This window comes from Hibiscus syriacus, unplaced genomic scaffold, assembly GCF_006381635.1.
Source record: "Hibiscus syriacus cultivar Baekdansim isolate YM2019G1 unplaced genomic scaffold, ASM638163v2 tig00111095_pilon, whole genome shotgun sequence".
Classification (NCBI taxonomy): Eukaryota; Viridiplantae; Streptophyta; class Magnoliopsida; order Malvales; family Malvaceae; genus Hibiscus; species Hibiscus syriacus.
The window spans coordinates 735,122-756,577 of NW_024062980.1; the positions used below are offsets into that span (position 1 = coordinate 735,122).

General features: G+C 33.6%; 1 protein-coding gene and 1 long non-coding RNA gene across 2 annotated transcripts; one reads left to right on the forward strand and one right to left on the reverse strand.

Annotated features, from left to right (window-relative positions):
* Window positions 1-2,099: 2,099 nt before the first annotated feature.
* On the reverse strand, window positions 2,100-2,822 carry LOC120152761. The gene is made up of 2 exons (XM_039164908.1): window positions 2,768-2,822; window positions 2,100-2,680 (listed from the first exon to the last, which is right to left on the reverse strand). The coding sequence occupies exons 1-2, from the start codon at window positions 2,820-2,822 to the stop codon at window positions 2,100-2,102; spliced, it is 636 nt and encodes a 211-aa protein (XP_039020839.1).
* Window positions 2,823-3,802: 980 nt separating this feature from the next.
* Window positions 3,803-4,087, forward strand: LOC120152843. The gene is made up of 2 exons (XR_005518732.1): window positions 3,803-3,917; window positions 4,015-4,087. It is a non-coding gene; the product is annotated as an uncharacterized LOC120152843 (long non-coding RNA).
* Window positions 4,088-21,456: the final 17,369 nt, after the last annotated feature.

Genomic DNA, 21,456 nt, shown 5'->3' on the forward strand with positions numbered 1-21,456 from the left:
CTTGCATCCTACAGCAGACATCCTTTCTGGAAGTTGAACTAGAGTCCATGTTCTATTTTTTTGAAGAGCATTGAGTTCATAATGGATAACATCAGTCCATTTTTCAGACTGAAATGTTTCGTGCACAGTTTCTGGAATTACTTCATCATAATTACTGATGAAGGTTTTAGGCTTAAAGATACCAGCTTTACTGCATGTACACAACATATGCATATTAATTGATGTATTCAACCACAACAACATAGTTGGCTCAGCTACGGACTGGTCAGGCACCTGAGCGTCATGGCTTGTTACTTCATTAGAGATAGAAACTGTGGGAGTAGGAACAAATGCTTGAGACAGAGAAGTGTACTGGTTCTTGGTAGATGGCACATTTGAATCAGTGGGCATGAGGGAGTTCTGAGGGTGACTAGAGGTTGGTGTATCCATGGGAGGAGCATGCACATATGCAGGAGCTCTAGTCATATGCACATGTAAGTGTTGTGGCTGCACCACTATATCCAATGCAGGCGACTGCTTTCTAGCTGGACCATGCGTACGCTGTAACTCTGCAAAGGGAAACACGAATTCATCAAATTTTACATGGCGAGATATATAAACTCGTCCATCTACTGTGAGACATTGGTAGCCCTTGTACTGAGGGTTGTACCCTAGGTAGGTACACTCTTTGGATCGAAACATGAGTTTGTGCTTTTGATACGCTTGCAAATGGGGATAACACTTGCATCCAAACACTTTCATGTAATTGTAGTCAGGTTGCCTGTGAAACAATTTCTCAAAGGGTGAAACACGTTGTAACACACGCATAGGAAGTCGATTAATAAGATATACAGTTGTGATAACAATATAGACTAGAATTTCAAAGGTAAAGTAGCCTGCGGTAGTAGAACAAGAGCCAGCTCAATCAGGTGTCGATGTTTTCACTCCACAACTCCGTTCTACTCAGAGGTATGTGGACATGTCACACGATGAATAATTCCTTCTTTAGCCAACAGAGTATTTAGTGGTCTATACTTACCACCTAGTCGCTTTGAATGGCTTTAACAGATAGATTAAATTGTGTGGAAACCATACTTTTAAACATTTGGAACGCAATTATAAGTTGAGACTTGTCCTTCAGCAAGTACAACCAAGAGTGTCGAGTGCAAGCATCCATAAAGGCAACATAGTACCTAAACCCATTCGAGGGCGTAGGTGCAGGACCCTATAAGTTAGAAAATACAAGTTGGAATGGTTCAGAATACTCAGTCTTTGAGTGTTCAAAAGGTAGTTTGTGACTTTTCCCAACACAATAAGCCGAGCAAATTTTATTGGTATTATTTGATGCAATTGATTACAAACAGTTTTCAAAGCTTGAAAGAAAGGATGCCCAAACGTCTATGCCATAGATCAAACGCTTCTGAAGTAGTAACTAAACTAGCACTAGTCTGACTCTCAAATTGGCTCCTGTCATCAGCCATCTCAAACAAGTAAAGACCTCCATTATGCTTCCATAGAAGAAGAACATTATCAGTTACTTCATTCCGAACACAACAATCATTGGCATGGAATTCAAGGAACACACGGTTGTCCCTAGCAAGCTTGGACACTAAAAGTGAGTTTTTAGTTATCTTAGGCACATGTAAGATGTTAGTTAGCAGTAGTGCTTGAGATCGAGAGGAAACCAAAGTATTACCAACAGATTCTACAGGAATTGAAGCACCATTGCCAACGAAGAGAATACATGATCCCCTATAATCAGAGGGTTGTGCAATCTTGGTAGCATCTGGTGTTACATGGTGCATAGCACTAGAATCCACTACCCAGTACTCACGAGAGAATGAGACTGCATTGGCTTGAGGGAGTTCAGTAGCTCTTCCTTCACCATAATAGTCATACTTTGTGTTTTCAACAAAATTAATGTCGCCAGGACTAGTTTTACACCGATGTATATCACTGTCATTACCAAGGAAATCGCGATCGAACTAGTACTAACACTGTTGAACCAAGTGACCAACCTTACCACACAACTGACACTGCACTCGGGGACGACCTCGACCACGACCACGACCTCCTGAACGACCACCAACATATGATTTCCGATTGAATTCTTGATTAGATCATGAGTCAGAGGCAGCCTGTGCCACATGAGAACTCATTGGGAGGCTTTCTGATGAGAACTCAAAACCAGTAAGCTGAGTTTCAACATCGATCAACATACTACTCACAATTTCTAGCGTAGGATTTTCACGCATGGTGGTTATAACCGCCATAAAGGACAAATATTCACGAGGTAGCCCTTTGAGTACACTCACAATCTGCTCAACTGGAGCAACATGACTCCCACAAGACTCAAGTGCATCACACACTTCTTTAACACGGTTAAGGTAGACTCGCATGATGTCATCTCCTTTCTTGAGGGATTGTAGTTTATACAACAAGTTCATTACTGTTGTGGTAGCGCGATTAGCAAAAAACTGAGTCACTTTATCCCATACTGCAGCTGCTGTCTCAGCGTCAACGAATTGAGGTAGGAGCTGTAGACTGATGGTGGACAGTAGCCAGGACGCGAGTGCACTGTCTTGGGCCATGAAGTCCTCAAAGGCTTCATTCACAACGATCTCACCATTCTGATCAACAACCGTCTCTTGTGGTACTGGTATCGAACCAGTAAGTAATCTTTCCAAGCGGTGACTTCGAACTGTAAGCAACACTTACTGTTTCCACAGTAAGAAGTTCATCTCATCCAATACAACGTTCACTTTCTTGTTAGTGAACAGTACCGAACGCATCAGTGAGCCTCCTCCAGAGGTTGAGGAGATATTCAGACTGTCAAGAGCCATCACCGCAGCCGGAGCTTAAAGACCAAGATCTTCAGGGAAAGATACCATATTGGAATACTGATATGAACTATGAGTTGCAGTTTATTTCAATGATCGATATATTGGATACACAATGTTTTACGAGGCTTAGCTTTATATACACTATACTTAGATTGAACAGCTTGCATGCTTTCAGCATTAACTGTTGTAAAAACTTATCCGTTGTAGTAATAGCTACACAACAGCTGCAACAACTTCACAACTACCTGCTAACAACACAACTACCTGCTAACAGCTAGCCAACCTTGGTACACATATCACCTACATCCAACATGTCCAAACGCCTCAAGAGTCTTTGGGGCTGATCAATCCATCACTGCCTCGAACCCCCATGTCATGGAACTAACCTTCCATTGGTTGGATTAAGGGAAACTCAAATGGGGTTGTTAGAACCAACAACAACATGGTGGCCGCAATAGGTATTTTACATAACTCTGCAGGAGATTAAATACTCGGATTCACAAGCAGCTTACGACTTTGTTATGTCCTTATCGCTAGGATGAGAGTTCAATCGAGTTGAGTCGAGTCAAAATTTTTTGAGTTATTCGAGTTGACGAGTCCTATTTTACAACTCGAAGTTGACTTGAAATTTTTTCGAATCGAGTTTATAAAATTCAAATTGAGTCGAGTCAAGTTGAATTTTTGAGTTTCTGTTTAAATTTAATTTTAAATATTTATACTATTATGATATTATTTGATTACAATTTAAATAATTTTTTATAACCATATACAATACATATATATTTATTTATATATTTTTTCATATGTGACATGCATATATCATATAAAGTCGAGGGACTCGAAAATGTTAACTGCAAGTAGCTTGTTTGACATCATTAATATAGTTAAGTGGTTTGAATGACAACTGAAAGATCGTGTTCAAAATAGAATTTACTCGTTGTTAAGTGGTCATGGATGTAGTTTACTTGAATTCGAGTAATATAATTCTTGCTATAACGGTTGCGGTTTAATTCGTAGATTATAGGTGAAATATTTGTGGCTGGTGCTACATATAAATCGATGGAGTTTGTTGGCACAACCATTGAGAGATTAAATGTAAGTGAGCTTGAAAAAGATCCAATTGGATTAATTCAAATGTTTCCTCAGTTAGAATGTGAATCTAATTGTTTTATTATCATTTTTACTGGTTTAGATGGAAGAACGGATGACATTATGTAATATGGTTATTGAAGCTGGTGGAAAGAACGGTGTCGTTTCTGTTGATACTACCACAATTTAAGTACCTTGAGGTGAGTGCTTATGCCATTACCTTTTGCTTCATTTCTTTCTCAAGTATTATACTAGTCTCCAGAAACTTAAGATTCAGTTGCATGTTGTAGAAACTAAACTTTTATACAGTGATTTAAAGTTATTAGGTGAGTATAAATGAATGGTTATGATTATTCATTTTGTTTTTTATTTTCTCGTAAAATTTTCATCATTTTCAATTTTTAATATAAACCATCAATTTACACTTATTCAATGATCCTAAATTAGTGTAAAATAAAAAAATTATATATATATATATATATTATATATATTTATGTATTTCTTTACGGGAAAAATAGACTCCTCAGTTGTTCTTATTTTGTGATTTGCATGCAACAATTGGTATAGCTCATAGCTAAGTGTAAAATTATAAGAAAAAACACATTAGTAGAAGGCACGAGTCCATGCGATATTTAATAAGGAACAAAGTATTCTTTTTAGAATACGTGAGATTAGAAAGGAACATTGTTTATCCACTTATCAAATTATTAAAAATGAAATTTGTTCTATATTCATCGAGGGAACGAGCCTCAAGCCCATTGTTTGAGAAATTCCTGGTGGATATCCAACTAAGTTTTATAAATTTATAACCTTCTAAAATTGACCCAGACATTATGATTAGATCTCGTAAGTCACATACTTATCCCAAAAAATTTCGAAAATGTACACATCATTTTAATACAAAAATTAACTAAATAATATCTATTTATCAATAAAATAATATAATATTCAAAGTACACAAAGTAAAGTTCTTAATATATATATACACACATTAGTACAGAAACCATATAAATATGATGTATATAAATAGAAGTAAAAAGTGGAATGATGATCCTGTATGTTAAGTTCAAAGTCTACATTCCAATAAAATCTGAAAAAGTAAAACTGTGGATAAATTAGAAAGTTCAGTGTGCTCCTTAAAATGTAATGTAACATACAAAGATTATAATATCATGAAAACTCGTTTAAAATATAATTTGTAAAAATATGACCACTACTCTCGTCTAATCACTAGAAATATATACGTTTCTCAAAATCTTACACTTGCATGCACATACGGTAAGGAATTATAAGAACTTGCGATAAAGGATTACTCCCTACATAAAGCAGAGATACCCGTAATAAAGAATTACTAGTCTAATATATATTGCACCTGAAATAACTTTCTTCATTAATAATCATCCTAGAATAGTAATATTAAATATGCATTTATTTTAGATAAAAAAAAATAACCTGACTTGTTAAAATGGAATCAATGTGTCGAAAAACATTGGGATCAAAGTCAACAAAAAATTCAACGCGGATCAAAGTCAGTTTTACAGGTCGGATCAACTTTTTACTTCCCAATGTACGACGGCCATTGTCATAGCCCAATTTAGGGGCTAATTAAGAAATTATAAAGTATGGATTTTAATTAGTATTTTGGAAGAAATTAAGGATTAAATTGTAAAAATTTAAAAGTTGGCATACCATTTTAAGAAGTGCAGGAAATATAGTGACTAAACTTATAGCTTAGCCATTTTTATATGATGAATTAGAACCCCTCCCCCGTGTGTTTTCTATAGATTTTTCTCATTTTTCTTCTCCGGTCAACCCACTTTTATCTCCGATCTACTCATCGTCCGGACAACGTTTGACGAACCGAAACCACCATCGTGTTCGTTGTCGACCGATGAACGAAACCCCTCAAACCTTTTGTCGTGAATCGTCATTGTTTGTCGTTAATTTCAGTCGCAAGTATCGTCGGTTTTAACTCAATTTTTGTTGGTTTTCCGTCGATTCACGTCGATCCGGCCAACCATTTTCGACACCTATCGCACCATCGTGTTTCTTGCATCGTTCCGAGTCCACCGGTGTCCTCCATGTCTCCGTCGTCGCTGACGCGTGGAGGGGTGAGGAAGTCAAAGTTTTCGATGTTCCGAAATCGAGTTTTCAGCCGTTCAAAATTTTGAACCGAGCTTAGTAAGTGTCTCAAAATGCCTTAAAATAATTTTTAGAAAATTTTCGAGAATTTTTCAAACATCGTAACACTGTTCACGCGCCACTCCTTGAGACTGAGCTTCGTCTGGTAGCAGAAAAAAAGAAAAAGAAAGAAAACCGGTTTGACCAGTCTGACCCGACCCGACTGACCGACCCGACCTGTTGACCAGCGTTAACCGTTGACCACCGTTAACCAGAACTTTAACCGGCATTGATCGGCTGTTGAACTACCGTTGAATTTTTTCGGGTATACCTATTATGATGTTTTTTGATGTCTTAAGTTTATTTTTGGGGTCCGTTTCACCAAATTCGAACTTGGTAAGTTTTTTTTCACTGATTTATCACCCGATTCGATTCGTTTTTCGCAATTAAGCTCCGTTTTTAATGAAATTCCTATTGATATGTATCCAAGGAATTATTGGAAGTTGATTTCAAGATCGAGGGCGTTCGAATGGAGTTTAAATGGTCGATCAGTATGACACAAAAATTGAGGTAATATATTACTACCTTTTTATGCTTTGTAGAACATATTGATAATGGAAAAATGCATGGATTTATATGATTGGGATATTATGTCTGTTTGATTATGGATAGACTCGAACCGAATACGGTTTAAGCGATAACTTATGAGATTTATTTGATATTTTGATATTTCGATATAACAAATTAAGTTAAATGAATTTTAAGATTTTACAAAAGATTTTCTAAGTATATTCGATATAATTATTCGAATATCAAAATATTACTCCAAATCTTTCAAATGTAATTTTTAATCCTTACTCAAGTGTAAAATTAAGTTTTAATCTTAAAATAATTTCAAAACAAATTTACAAAGTATTTCAAACCATTTCAAAGCCAAAAATTCCAGATTGTCCAGAGGCAACCGATTCCCCCCCAAGGGGGTACCGATTCCCCCTGAATGTTTTGGCTTCGAGAAAAACAGAATGCTTGGAGGGAACCGATTCCCCCCCAATGGGGTACCGATTCCCCCCTGTTCAACGGTCGAAATATTTGAATTTTACACTTAGGTAATCGATTCCCTATGAGGGGGTACCGATTCCCCCACGCTCCAAGTTGTTTTATTAATTGATTTCACACTAAAACGACTCCATTAACTCCACTAATCATCCCCAACATTTAGAATCAATTGAATGAGTATTTAAACAAGCTTAGAATCCATTGATCAACAAGAATCAACAAGAATCAAGAGAGAATCAAAGAGAAAGCATCAAACCTCAAGTTTGAGCATTTTCAATATTTATTTTTTCTTTCAAGAATACTTATTGTGCTCAATTGTATTATTCTTTAGTGTTCTTTCTTTGTTCTAGAATTGTGCAAACATCTTTCTCTTGATTGTGATCTTAGCAGCTTAATCTATATCTAAATATCAATTGGCTCATTTTTCAAAAAAAAAACTTGTTTAAAAACGTCTTAGAGTCTTTTTGATTTAACATAAAGGGGGAGAAGTAAGTATAATAAGAGGGAGAAGTGTTAGAGTAAGGGGAAGTCATTTCAAACTTGATTTCAAAATCTTAAATTACTAAAATGTTTTGTTATATCAAAAAGGGGGAGATTGTTGAAAATTTTGATAATTGATATAACAAATAAGTTAATGAATTTTAAGATTTTACAAAAGATTTTCTAAGTATATTCGATATAATTATTCAATATCAAAATATTACTCCAAATCTTTCAAATGTCATTTTTAATCCTTACTCAAGTGTAAAATTAAGTTTTAATCTTAAAATATTTTCAAAACATTTTACAAGTATTTCGAACCATTTCAAAGCCAAAAATTCCATATTGTCCAGAGGGAACCAATTCCCCCTGAATGTTTTGGCTCCGAGAAAAACAGAATGCTCGGAGGGAACCGATTCCCCTTGATCAACGGTCAAAATATTTGAATTTTACACTTAGGGAACCGATTCCCTATGAGGGGTACCGATTCCCCCCACGCTCCAAGTTGTTTTTTAATTGATTTCACACTAAAACGGCTCCATTGACTCCACTAATCATCCACACGTTCAGAATCAATTGAAGGAGTATTTAAACAAGCTTAGAAGTCATTGATCAATAACAAGAAACAATCAATCAACAAGAATCAAGAGAGAATCAAAGAGAAAGCATCAACCTCAAGTTTGAGCATTTTCAAGCCTATTCATTCAATATTCATTTTGCTTTCAAGAACACTTATTGTGCTCAATTGTGTTATTCTTGAGTGTTCTTTCTTTGTTCTAGAATTGCGCAAACATCTTGCCTTGTGAGGATTTTCTTGTAAGTTTGCAAAATTTGTATTGTTCTCTTTGGGAGAGAGTGTTCTCAAGAATTTGGGGTATAATTCTTGAGGGATTTGTAAGGTTACTCTTTGTCCTCAAAAGAAAGACAAATTAGTGAATTTGTGGAAAATCCTTAGTGTGGATAGCTAAGGTAGTGAATGTAGATTTTGATTGAGAAAGTCGAACCACTCTAAATCGTTGCGCAATCACTTTCAATTTTCTACAAAAGCTTCCACCAAAATTTTAATTGCCAATTCACCCCCTCTTGGCCATATCGTCAATCGATTAACTCAAAAATTGCTATCATATCTTGACTCATTTGAAGGTTTAACCGCCTCTTGAGTAGATCCGGGAAGAGTTAAATCGATAAAGATGGCGTCCACTTCTGGTTCATTCTCCATGGAAGAATTCAGACCAATTGACGTGCCTCCACACTTCAATGGAACAAATTATCATCGTTGGAAGAAGCTTATGATGATATTTATCCAAGCATTTGATATGGAAGCTTGGATGATGATTAAGAAAGGATATTCTTCTCCTACGAAGAAGGCAAATAAGTGGAGTCATCAAGAACAGAAGAAAGCTCAACAAAATACAAAGGTTATGCACATGTTATGTTGTGCAATTGATCCTAATGTATATAAAGGAGTTTATTCTTGTTCAAATGCCAAGGATATGTGGGATAAGCTTGAGGAGATCTATAGAGACAAGGAAAAAGAAGAACCAATAAAGGTGATGTCTCTATTAGCTCTCATAGAGCCAAAGGTATCTTCTAACTCAAATATATTAAATTCAAAATCTTTTAATGAGTTAAAAGATGCTTATGATGAATTATTTTCGGAGTTTGAGACCATGAACTCCAAATACAATAAATTGATTTCTAAATTTATAGCTAAAAATGATCTTCTTTTGAAAGCCAAACTAGATTTAGAAAATCAAAATGAAATTTTGAGAAAGGAGTTAGAGCTTTCAAAAATAAAATCTAAAAACTTTGAAAAAGAAATTTTCAAATTAAACAAACTTCTTCTAGAAACAAAAATGGATTTTGAAAATCAAAATGAATCTTGAAGAAGGATTTAGAGCTTTCAAAATGAATTTGAAAATATTGAAAAAGAAAATTTCGATTTGAAGTTAAGCTTGAATATTTAACAAAAGAAAAAGAGATCATCTTAAAAATCATCTAGTTCAATAATGACAATATGTTCACATTGTCATTATCATGGTCATAAGGAACATACTGTCCTTTAAAGAAGGAAAACGATTTAAAAACAAGTATGGTTCCAAAAGGAACAAGAGGCATTGAAACTAATGTTCAAGGATCCAAAGCAATTTGGATACCAAAATCTACTTAAATGTCTCTTGTAGGTGTGTGGGAGCAATGGTGATGAAGATGATGATATTCAAGATGCTCTAGCCACACATGAAAAGAAATGGGTAACCTCTAAACTTAATGTTTTTATTTTATTTGGTTGCTCATTTAGTTTTTGCATGCGAGTTTTAATGTTGAATAATTTAAATGATTATGTTTTATCTCATGTATATTGAAAAATATTGTATGATGAACATATTAATTTTTGGCAATGTTTTATAAACTCTAGTTTCATATTTAATTTTTGGTCAAAATTGTTTTTAAAATGTAATTGATATCTTTGACAATTGATCGATTTTTCAAGAACTTTGGTTTTGCAAAATTTTGACCTTAAATTTTTCTTATGTTTATGCATAGATATTTTTTTTAAATATTAAAAGTTTTAAGTATAACATTTCAAAAGCTTTATGCATGTGAATTCAATCTCAAATCATTGCATAATGTTTTGTATGTGAATGAAAGCATAATCCGATTAGATAATTTGACAAAAGATACAATGTATTATTTTTGAATTAAGGTGTTTGCAAAATTGATTGACATTGCATCTATTTTGATTATGCTTGTTGGTTATAGAATAAGAAACATTTACATGGTGCATTTAGATTCCATAGATATGACTAATTTATACCTAGTTGCTAAAGATGAGCATGATAGTTGGTTATGGCATAGGAGACTAGGACATGCTAGTACGAGTGTTTTGCAACGATTGATTCAAGGAGATCTAGTTCGAGGGTTGCCTAAGCTTAAATTTGATAATGATAAAATCTGTGGTGCTTGTGCTAAAGGAAAACAAAAGGGAATTTCTTTTAAATCCATCAATGATATATCCACTAGTAGAATATTACAATTGATCTATTTAAATCTTTTTAGGCCATCTAAAATTACTAGCTTGGGTGGAAAACAATATGCATTTGTATTGAGAGATGAATATCATATATATACTTAGGTTCTATTTTTAAGTACTAAAGATGAAGCATTAGAAAAATTCATCATGTTTTCAAAAGTAATCCAAAACGTAAAAGGTTACTCTATAACTAGTGTTAGGAGTGATCATGGAACTGAATTTGAAAATCTTGGATTTACTTAATTTTGTAATTCTAATGGTATTAGCCATAATTTTTTAGCACCTAGAACCCCTCAACAAAATGGATTTATTAAGAGAAAAAATCGAACTTTAGAAGAAATGGCTAGAACCATGCTTTGTGAAAATAATTTGCCAAAATATTTTTGGGCGGAAACCACAAATACCGATTGTTATGTTATTAATCGAGTAATGATTAGGCCTATTTTGAAGAAAACTCCTTATGAACGTTTTAAAAGTAAAAAACCTAACATTAGTTATTTTCATCCTTTTGGATGTAAATGTTTTATTTTAAACAATGGTAAAGACAATCTTGGCAAATTTGATGCTAAAAGTGATGAAGGAATTTTTTTGGGTTATTCCTTAAATTCTAAAGCTTATCGAGTATTTAATAAAAAGAACTTTAGTTGTAGAAGAGTCTATACATGTTGTTTTCGATGATAATCCCCTTCCGAGGAAGGATTCTTGTGTGAATGATGATGTAGGCATTATAAATATAAATAACGTTGAACATGACGTTGGAGAACCATCATCAAAGAAAGAAACGAAAGATGAGGAAACTCAAGATCCTCTTGAGAATCCAACCATTGAAGAAAGGGAAGTTTCTTACCCAAGAGAGTACAACTATGTCAAGGATGGTGAGATTTAGGTGATCCATCCAAAGGGGTAACAACTTGATCCTCTCTTAGAAATATTTGTAATTATGTTGCATTTATCTCATGCATAGAGCCTAAAAATATTAAATAAGCATTAAATGATTAACATTGGATTATAGCTATGCAAGAAGAGTTAAATCAATTTGAGAGAAGTAAAGTTTGGACATTAGTTGAAAGGCCTAGTAATAAGTCTATTGTAGGTACTAGATGGGTATTTAGGAATAAGCTTGATGAAAATGGTAATATAGTGAGAAACAAGGCTAGACTTGTTGCTCAAGGGTATACTCAAGAAGAGGGCATAGACTATGATAAAACATACGCTCCCGTAGCTAGGATGGAAGCAATTAGAATGTTATTAGCATTTGTATGTTTTCATGAATTTAAATTATATCAAATGGATGTTAAAAGTGCATTTTTAAATGGTTTTATAAAGGAAGAAGTGTATGTGGAACAACCTCCTGGGTTTTGAAGATTCAAAATTTCCAAATCGTGTTCTTAAATTGACAAAAGCGTTTTATGGTTTAAAACAAGCTCCAGAGCTTGGTATGAAAGATTGTCAAACTTTTTAATTGAAAAAGGTTTTTCAAAAGAGAAGGTTGACACTACATTGTTTTGAAAGCATAAAGTTAAAGATTTATTAGTAGTTCAAATTTATGTTGATGATATAATATTTGGTTCTACTAATGATGTTCTTTGCCAAGAATTTTCTAAGCTAATGCAAAGTGAATTCGAGATGAGCATGATGAGGGAGCTCTCATTTTTCTTGGGACACCAAATCAAGCAAAGAAAAGATGGCATCTTCATCAATCAAGCTAAGTACGTCAAGGATATGCTCAAGAAATTTGGATTGGAAAATGGGAAACCTTATGCCTCTCCAATGAATTCTTCTACAAAGCTTGACTTGGATGAAGGAGGTAAATGTGTGGATGTTAAATTATATAGGTCAATGATTGGCTCTTTCCTTTATTTAACCGCAAGTAGACTGGACATTATGTTTAGTGTTCGCTTATGTGATAGATTTCAATCATGTTCTAAGGAATCACATTTACTAGTTGTTAAGAGGATATTTAGATACCTTAAGGACATTCCTAGTTTAGGACTTTGGTATCCTAGAGACTCTAGCTTTAGCTTGCATGCATTTTCTGATGCAGATTATGGAGGTTGCAAATTAGATAGGAAAAACACCTCCGGTACTTTCCAATTCATTGGAAATATGTTGATTTCTTGGTTTTCAAAGAAACAAAATTGTGTTGCATTATCTACCACTGAACCGGAATACATTTTAGCCGGTAATTGTTGTGCACAAGTTTTATGGATGAAACAACAACTTTTTGATTATGGAATTGAAGTAGGTACTATTCCTATCAAGTGTGACAATACTAGTGCTATTTGCCGCTAAGGAAGATATAGTTCTAGAATTTGTTGATACTTTGCATCAATTAGCGGATATCTTTACAAAGCCTTTAGACAAAGAAAGATTTTGGACACTTAGGAGAGAATTAGGTTTAACTGACCTATCTTCACTTATTGTTTAAAATAATTTTAACACTTTTAAGAATAATTGAAAAATGCTTATAATAGTTTTTTATTGCATTCTTTGCTATTAGTTAGGGGAGTTTATAATTCTTAGAGAAAATTAATTTTATGTTCAAATGTAGTTTAAAGATAAAATTGTTTAATTGAACATGATTAATTTTCAATATATGAGTTGCCAATACCACTAAAGCATATTAATTTAGCATTTTGAGTGTTTAAAATATAGATTTTTGAATTTTAGTGCAGTATGAATCGATACCCCCTTAAAGGGGAACCGATTCCCTCCTTTAGGGAATCGATACCCCCACGGGTTGTGGTTATTAAACGCCTAGAAGAACCTTTTCTTTCAAAACCCTCTCTTCTATCTTAAATGTCATTCATCCTCTATTTCTCTCTAAATCTCCATTTTTGCCAAAATCATCAAATACAAGTCGGAATTAGATCGTTCTTCAACTTCTAATCCTTGCAAACAACATTAAATTCTCATAAAATCCAAATTGTCAAGGTAATATTTTAAAATCCTCAATTTCATTGATTTTTGAACTTAGGACTAGTTTTGATTAGTTCTAAGATGAACATTACATCGGGCATTGGTTATATGATGATTTTATAACTAATTTCGTCAAAAACACTCAAATTTTCAAAATTATCTTTAACTTTCGAAATAAAAAAATCGAAAATTGTTGTTTTAATTGATGTTTTTGATTCAATTATGTTGTTTTCATAAAAACTATACGTATTATGATTTTCAAACATTATTTTCCAAATATTTTTTCAAAACATTGCCCTTTAGGATTCGATTTAGAGAACCTTGAAATATTGAGGACTCATTTGTGTTTTGGGTTTGATTAGATTGCATACATGTGTTTAAATTTGTAGGTTACATATTCTATTCCGATTCTTAAACCATGTCAAATCCTAAACGACCCAGGATATTGTCCAGTCGCTCAAGTCAAAACTGACCTCTTATCCCTCCACCCAATCCAAATAACCCAAATATGACCATTCTGAACTCTTGTTTCAATGTACTTGGTCGTAGACAAGATCTATACCATAGGTACCATACTTGTTTTGAGTCATACAAAATCCGAGAAGAGCGTATCCCTTCGATCCAAGCTATGGAAGATATGGACTTCCAATATCTTTCTACTCTTAAATCCTAGAAGTTTGATAAACTCTTTAAACTCAAACCTTTGGTTTATCATCAATTAGTCCGCATTTTTCTATTCCAATGTGGTATATGTCCAAAACGAGCGTCGATATGAAACTATAGGAATTCGATCCTATCTTTTAGGATAATTCATTTTTATTGACTCCAGCACAATCACTACCCATTTTGGACTAGATAACTCAAGTTTAATGAAAAAGAGACTGTGGATTCACCCTATAAGTCTAAGGATAGTGAGAGTACCCTAATAACTCATCGTGATAGATTCCTTCATTATATGATCTCTTGGTGGTTTAGACCATCCAGAGGTAGATACTCCTCCCTTAGGAACATAGATATATGATGGATATATTGTATCCAACATAAAAAGAAGATTAATCTGCCACATATCATCTTTAGTGAGTTTCCATAAACACTATTCCCTCCGAGAACATAGAAACCTTGGTTTATGGTTGTTTTCTTAGTAATTTGTTTATCAAACTTGGTCTTAGGGTCTCTTTTGATATTCCTATCCCTCTCAAAAACCAAATAAATCTTACTTCCTTGAAGAAAGCAAGATGGAAAAAGGATAAGGAAACGAGTTAATCGTCCCGAACTCAGAACTTTGAATTGTGAAACATTTTGATGTTCATGGATTGTTTTATTTTGGATGTTTGAATTTATTGGATAATTGGATATTTGAACTTACATGCTTATATATTTGGTTTTGGTTTTAACTTTCATTTTGAGCTTAATGTTTATTTTTGCATCATTTACATATTAGTTGCATTATGACCAATTTTTTCCATTTCACATTGTTTATGAATATTGAGTTATGGAACTAATGGCTAATCTTTCTCTTGATTGTGATCTTAGCAGCTTAATCTATATCTAAATATCAATTGGCTCATTTTTCAAAAAAAAAAACTTGTTTAAAAACGTCTTAGAGTCTTTTTGATTTAACATAAAGGGGGAGAAGTAAGTATAATAAGAGGGAGAAGTGTTAGAGTAAGGGGAAGTCATTTCAAACTTGATTTCAAAATCTTAAAATTACTAAAATGTTTTGTTATATCAAAAAGGGGGAGATTGTTGAAAACATTTTGATAATTTGATATAACAAATTAAGTTAAATGAATTTTAAGATTTTACAAAAGATTTTCTAAGTATATTCGATATAATTATTCAAATATCAAAATATTACTCCAAATCTTTCAAATGTCATTTTTAATCCTTACTCAAGTGTAAAATTAAGTTTTAATCTTAAAATATTTTCAAAACAATTTTACAAAGTATTTCGAACCATTTCAAAGCCAAAAATTCCAGATTGTCCAGAGGGAACCAATTCCCCCTGAATGTTTTGGCTCCGAGAAAAACAGAATGCTCGGAGGGAACCGATTCCCCTTGATCAACGGTCGAAATATTTGAATTTTACACTTAGGGAACCGATTCCCTATGAGGGGGTACCGATTCCCCCCACGCTCCAAGTTGTTTTATTAATTGATTTCACACTAAAACGGCTCCATTGACTCCACTAATCATCCACAACGTTCAGAATCAATTGAAGGAGTATTTAAACAAGCTTAGAAGTCATTGATCAATAACAAGAAACAACAATCAACAAGAATCAAGAGAGAATCAAAGAGAAAGCATCAAACCTCAAGTTTGAGCATTTTCAAGCCTATTTCATTCAATATTCATTTTTGCTTTCAAGAACACTTATTGTGCTCAATTGTGTTATTCTTGAGTGTTCTTTCTTTGTTCTAGAATTGCGCAAACATCTTGCCTTGTGAGGATTTTCTTGTAAGTTTGCAAAATTTGTATTGTTCTCTTTGGGAGAGAGTGTTCTCAAGAATTTGGGGTATAATTCTTGAGGGATTTGTAAGGTTACTCTTTGTCCTCAAAAGAAAGACAAATTAGTGAATTTTTGGAAAATCCTTAGTGTGGATAGCTAAGGTAGTGGACGTAGACTTTGGTTGAGAAAGTCGAACCACTCTAAATTGTTGCGCAATCACTTTCAATTTTCTGCAAAAGCTTCCACCAAAATGTTAATTGCCAATTCACCCCCCCTCTTGGCCATATTTTTCAATCGATTAACTCAATAGATATGAAGTTTTTAAAGACATATTGATCGGATGAAACTACTGATGTGTATAGAAAATACTAGCTTTGCTTAGGAAATATGGATAACCGATTTCTAAACCCAAGATGACTTATACAAGATACTAGAAGTTTGATAAGGAATAATTTAAAGTTTAGAGATTATTTGGAAAAGAAATTAACCCTAAAATATCTAAATTATAATTATCCTCGTTAGGAGTTAATACCGAAATTATTTTGTTAAGAAATTACAAAATTACCCTTGAGAGGTAAAAGTATCCCCGGTTGACCTTGAATGAGAAAGTACCCGGGAAGTTATGCCTAAATCGTTGAATTATGGATTTAATTGTTATGATCCATTCTTTTTACAGAAAATTCCTGATATTCCGTTTATAAAAACCTGGAAAGGCACTTGACCCGAAAATCTCTAAGTTATGAGTAAATACCTGAAGAATACTTTATCGAGGGAGCTCTTTTATCAAAATTGTTCAAAGAGACTGAAATAAATAATAAGTTTGAATTTATTTAATAATATCGGACGGAAGGAAATGATTGTAATACACTGGATCTATGAAATAACCAAAATACCCCTGAAATGAAAATGACCAATAATATCACCAAACTCAGGAATGATTGGATATTCCCGAACTCTAAAATTAATAGAATAAAACTGAGCACCAGAATGACCAAAATACCCTTATGACCTAGACTAAGTAGAGGTATTGGATTAATTTAGGAATCCAAGTAATTATGGGTGTTGTATTACCCTTAAAAGTTATGGAAAACAACTTAAGTGAGCCAATTAACCCTAATGATATATCAGTACCTGAACGACATAGATATCACTTGAATGAGCGTTCGTCTTCTCAAGTTGGCTCGATGATAATTTTGGAAGTATTCATCTCAACTCAATTCTAGATTGCATTCTGTACTAAGAAAGGGATATTCGTTAGACAAATCAACCATGAAGACCAAATTGATTTGAATGAAAGTACAATATGTATAAAAAATTCAGAAACGTCTGAATTACTCTAGAAAACTCTGGAGTGACCAAGATAGACTTGATTACTAGATGAAATAAATAACCTCAAGGACTGAAGATTAAGTAAGTGATTGGGGATAAGTCTGGAAACTCGGATGAACTTACATGATGCATCATCCCTATGGGTTATGAACTATAAATCAAGCAAGTCAGCATTTTATGATATCGTGGAAGCGTGGAAATTAAATAAAGAATATTGGAAGATCTATTCAACGATGATTCTGAATATGATCTATGGATAAGAATTTTAGGTATTAAAGAGTAAATACCCTGGAAGAACAATGAATTGATCAGCCGACAAGTATAAGTTCTAGGAGTTGCTCGATAATCCGATCAATCGACATGGATTGAATCTTCGTTTATTCCTTATCAACTCAAATCACATTCTGCATAACTGATGATTCTGTTAGCTAATAAACTCTTCCAACAGTGATTCTAACTTCCGACATTCTATCGGTAAACTGAAGATTCGTATTTATCTGCCCGATAAGATTATCCAGTATCTCTGAATAACATCTGTAAACTCTAGTGTGTTCCCTAGTCACATGAATATTTTATCTGATTTCCAATTTGAACTCTGTTATGATACCTGACATGGATTCTGTTATGATACCTGACCTGGATTCTGATATGATACTTGACCTGGATTCTGTTATGAAATCTAACCTGAATTATGTTTTGATTTTTTGATATATCCGTTTACGGATAGAACATGTTTTATTTAGGGGGTATTGTCGGAGGAAGAATACTTGCAGGCTCATCGGCTTTGTGCTCAGGGCCTTACTGGACGTGACGGGGTTGTATGATTCTAGGGAACCTACACATCATGGAGTGTTCGGTTGGAGGGAATAATATGGTTTTTTATAAACGTTTTATGGGAGGGTGTTGTTGGAGGAAGTTACTGTTATTGCAGGCTCCTCTACTTTGTGCTCAGGGTAAGTCCTTACTTGGTGTGTAGGTGAGTGTATGGTTCTGGCGAACCTACACATTATGGAGTGTTCAATTGGAGGTAGTTCTTCCAGCGTTATTTGCAGAGTATGGTACATGTGATTAGGGGGCATGTAATTGTATTTTGTTTTATATACGAGTATGAAAATTTGTTTTATTTCTGCATACTGATAAATCATTTTATAAGTTACATGTTTTAATCAAAGTTTTAAATTTTCCGCTATTTTTACAGTGGGTCGCTCCGGTGGTCCTAATGTGACACTCCAGATCGGATCAGGTTATCCGCATCGGTCTGAGAGGGTTACAGCCACTGATGTTAAAAAAATAGCAGAAATTTTAAGAAATAAAATTTAGAGGAGTAAGAATCCCTTACATACTCTAATTTGCAATAGAGATCAGTTCAGGAACAATTAAATCTTCTCTTCATCGAAGATTCATAATGATAATGATGGTGCTAGAACCAAAGGCACCGATCAACTCGAGAAGACGTGCTAGAGCCAATGACGTCGATGGTATGACTTACAGATGGCTCACTAGAGAAATTTGGATTTTATATTTAAATTAAGACGGTTAGGTTTGAGGGAAGGTTTAACATTCAACCATGATAATTTAGACTTGAAGAGTGTCTAACGTGGATTGCAAGGCAAGCTACCTTATATGTCAGGGCTTGTAGGTTCAAACCTTCCCACACCAAATTTTTGATCTTTTTGCTCTTCTTCGTATCTTTCGAATAAATGAGTTAATTGTACCAGAAGCCACTGATTTCCATGATTTCCTTTTAATTTAAATTTCAGACTTTAATACTTGTTGATTTAATTCCTTACAACTCTCTTAAATTTATAGAATAGTTTTATATAGAGTTTATGGAAGTTGTGAGTTTAATCCCCAAATACGCTAAAAAATCAGCTCCAAAATTGGAGTGTGACAACTCTCCCCCTTAAAAGAATTTATCCTCAAAATTTACTTGAATAAAGCGGATTTGGAAGTTGAATCTTCACGACAACTTGATCATTCAAGTAGCTTCAGTACTATGTAGAACTCTCTCATAAAAAATTCAGAATATGAACATGCTTCTTTCGAAGAACACATCACAACTGCACTGAATATCGTGAGTAGAGTATCAAATTGCGATTGAAAACATGATAGCGGTCTTGATATTGCAGTAGCGCCGCCGTCCGAAACCAGTTTTCATGAATTTTGCGGTGGGTCACGGATTCACACCAATCTTGGAATGTCGCCCCGTATTTTAACGGGAAATTATCGATTGCGCCGATAACGGGATGCAACAACCGTTATTCCAATCGTGATTCCAAGACAAAAACAAAAAACAACCATTTGCAATTAATCGTCTGCAAAATCAAAAACCAGTTTTCAAGTTGAGAGGTCGTAGGCAGTGGGGACTCGGTGGTCGGAGTTGATAGTTTGGTCGGTGGTTTCATTCGGCTTCAAGGTTCGGGTAGCCTAAGGGGGTGAAATTGGGTTTGGTTCTTATGGACCAAGGTTTTTTAGTTTAAGAATGAATAATAATTTAAGGGTTCTTGTTTTAGGGAGGTGTTCTTGGGTTCTTCGTTTAGGGAAAAAGGAGGATGTGAAGAAACATAAGTTTTTCGAAAAAATAAAAGATGGTTGAGGATTTAGTGTTGTTATGAATCAAAGTTAGGATTAAGGGAAGAACGAGTTGGTGTTCTTGAGAAAGTTATGAGTTTTGATCTTGAAAAACAAGTTTGGATGGTATTTTGGTGTTTGTGGGAGATCTAACTTGGTCTTTAAGATGAATTTGGGAAGAACATGGGATGAACATTTGGTTAAATTTAGGAGAAAGGGGTCGGTCGAGTAGAGAGTTGTGATAGGAGGAGATAAATTTTTTTAGAACAAAAAGTCTTAAAATTTTAATTTTGATACTAAATAGATGAATTTTTGTGAAAATTGGCTCATTAAAACCCCTACTTCACGTTTTTTTGTTTTTTGTTTTGTTATGTGTCTTTTTGTTTATTTTATTTTGGTCACTAGATGTTTGTAAATCATTGCATGAATTCTGAATTCAATGCAATTTAGTACTGAATATCATTTCGATTGTTTCTTATATTTTATTAAATGTCTTTTGTTATTAATTCTGAATTTTAGTTTTAAAATCTTTCAATTTAGTCATTCGTTTAATTATAGACTAAAGCCTTTAGGTTTTTAATTTCTTAATTTAATCACTAAAATCAAACCCTAGACGTTTTAATAAAAAACTTTAGATTTTAGTTCTTTTAAAATTAGTTACTAATTGTTAATTAGGGCATTAGCTTAAGGTTATTTAATTAAATTCATAATTTGATTAAAATATAATGTTTATTTATTTTCTGATATTGAAAAGGATGACCTTAAGGTAACTAAATATTCATTTTTCAATAATTTTTAAATAAACAAATATCCTACCGGTAGTCGCCAAAAAAGTAAAATAAGTTCATATTAAGAACAAAAGGGTAAAGGTTTGTTCCTACATTTAAATTGCAAAGGATACACTGCTTGATCAATGTCAATGAACACTTGATTCTTTTTAATAATAAATTAACTAATTGGCCAACCCTTAGTTTTCTTTTTAGGATTAAATAATTGTTTAATTTTCTAAATTAGTGAATGACAATATTTCATTGTTTCGATTAAAAAATAAGAAATAATTGTTTTAATAAAAATTAAGGGGTTAGTTTCTTTTGTTTAATTGAAAATAGACAAATTAAGGGGTTAGTTCCTTATAATTATAATTATTTTTATTATGTTTTAAGATAATATGTGTAAAATTTAAAAAAAAAATCACGACCGCGACACTCGCAGTGAGCGCGATGGCATCCGTTATGTCCGCAACTGCGATAAACGCGACGCGATAAAAAACGTGACCGCGAATGCTATTTGATACCCTGATCATGAGTCTAAATATCATGAATGTGCTCAAGTTGCGAAGGCAACTCAAGTTGGTAGCTAACCGATCTAACTCTCTTAAAAATTCGATATGACCTGAAGGAACTAGGGCTCAACTTGTCCTTATGTGGAATCTCAGAATTTTCATCCACGTCAAATTTTAAGAAAAATCCTGATCTCTAACACTGAAAAAGAAAATTGTTCATGATAGTTGTGTCCTAGTTAGTTTAGGATTAACGGTGTTCCTTTTAAAACCAAATTTACGTTTTAACCTAGAGTGATAAATCTAATTT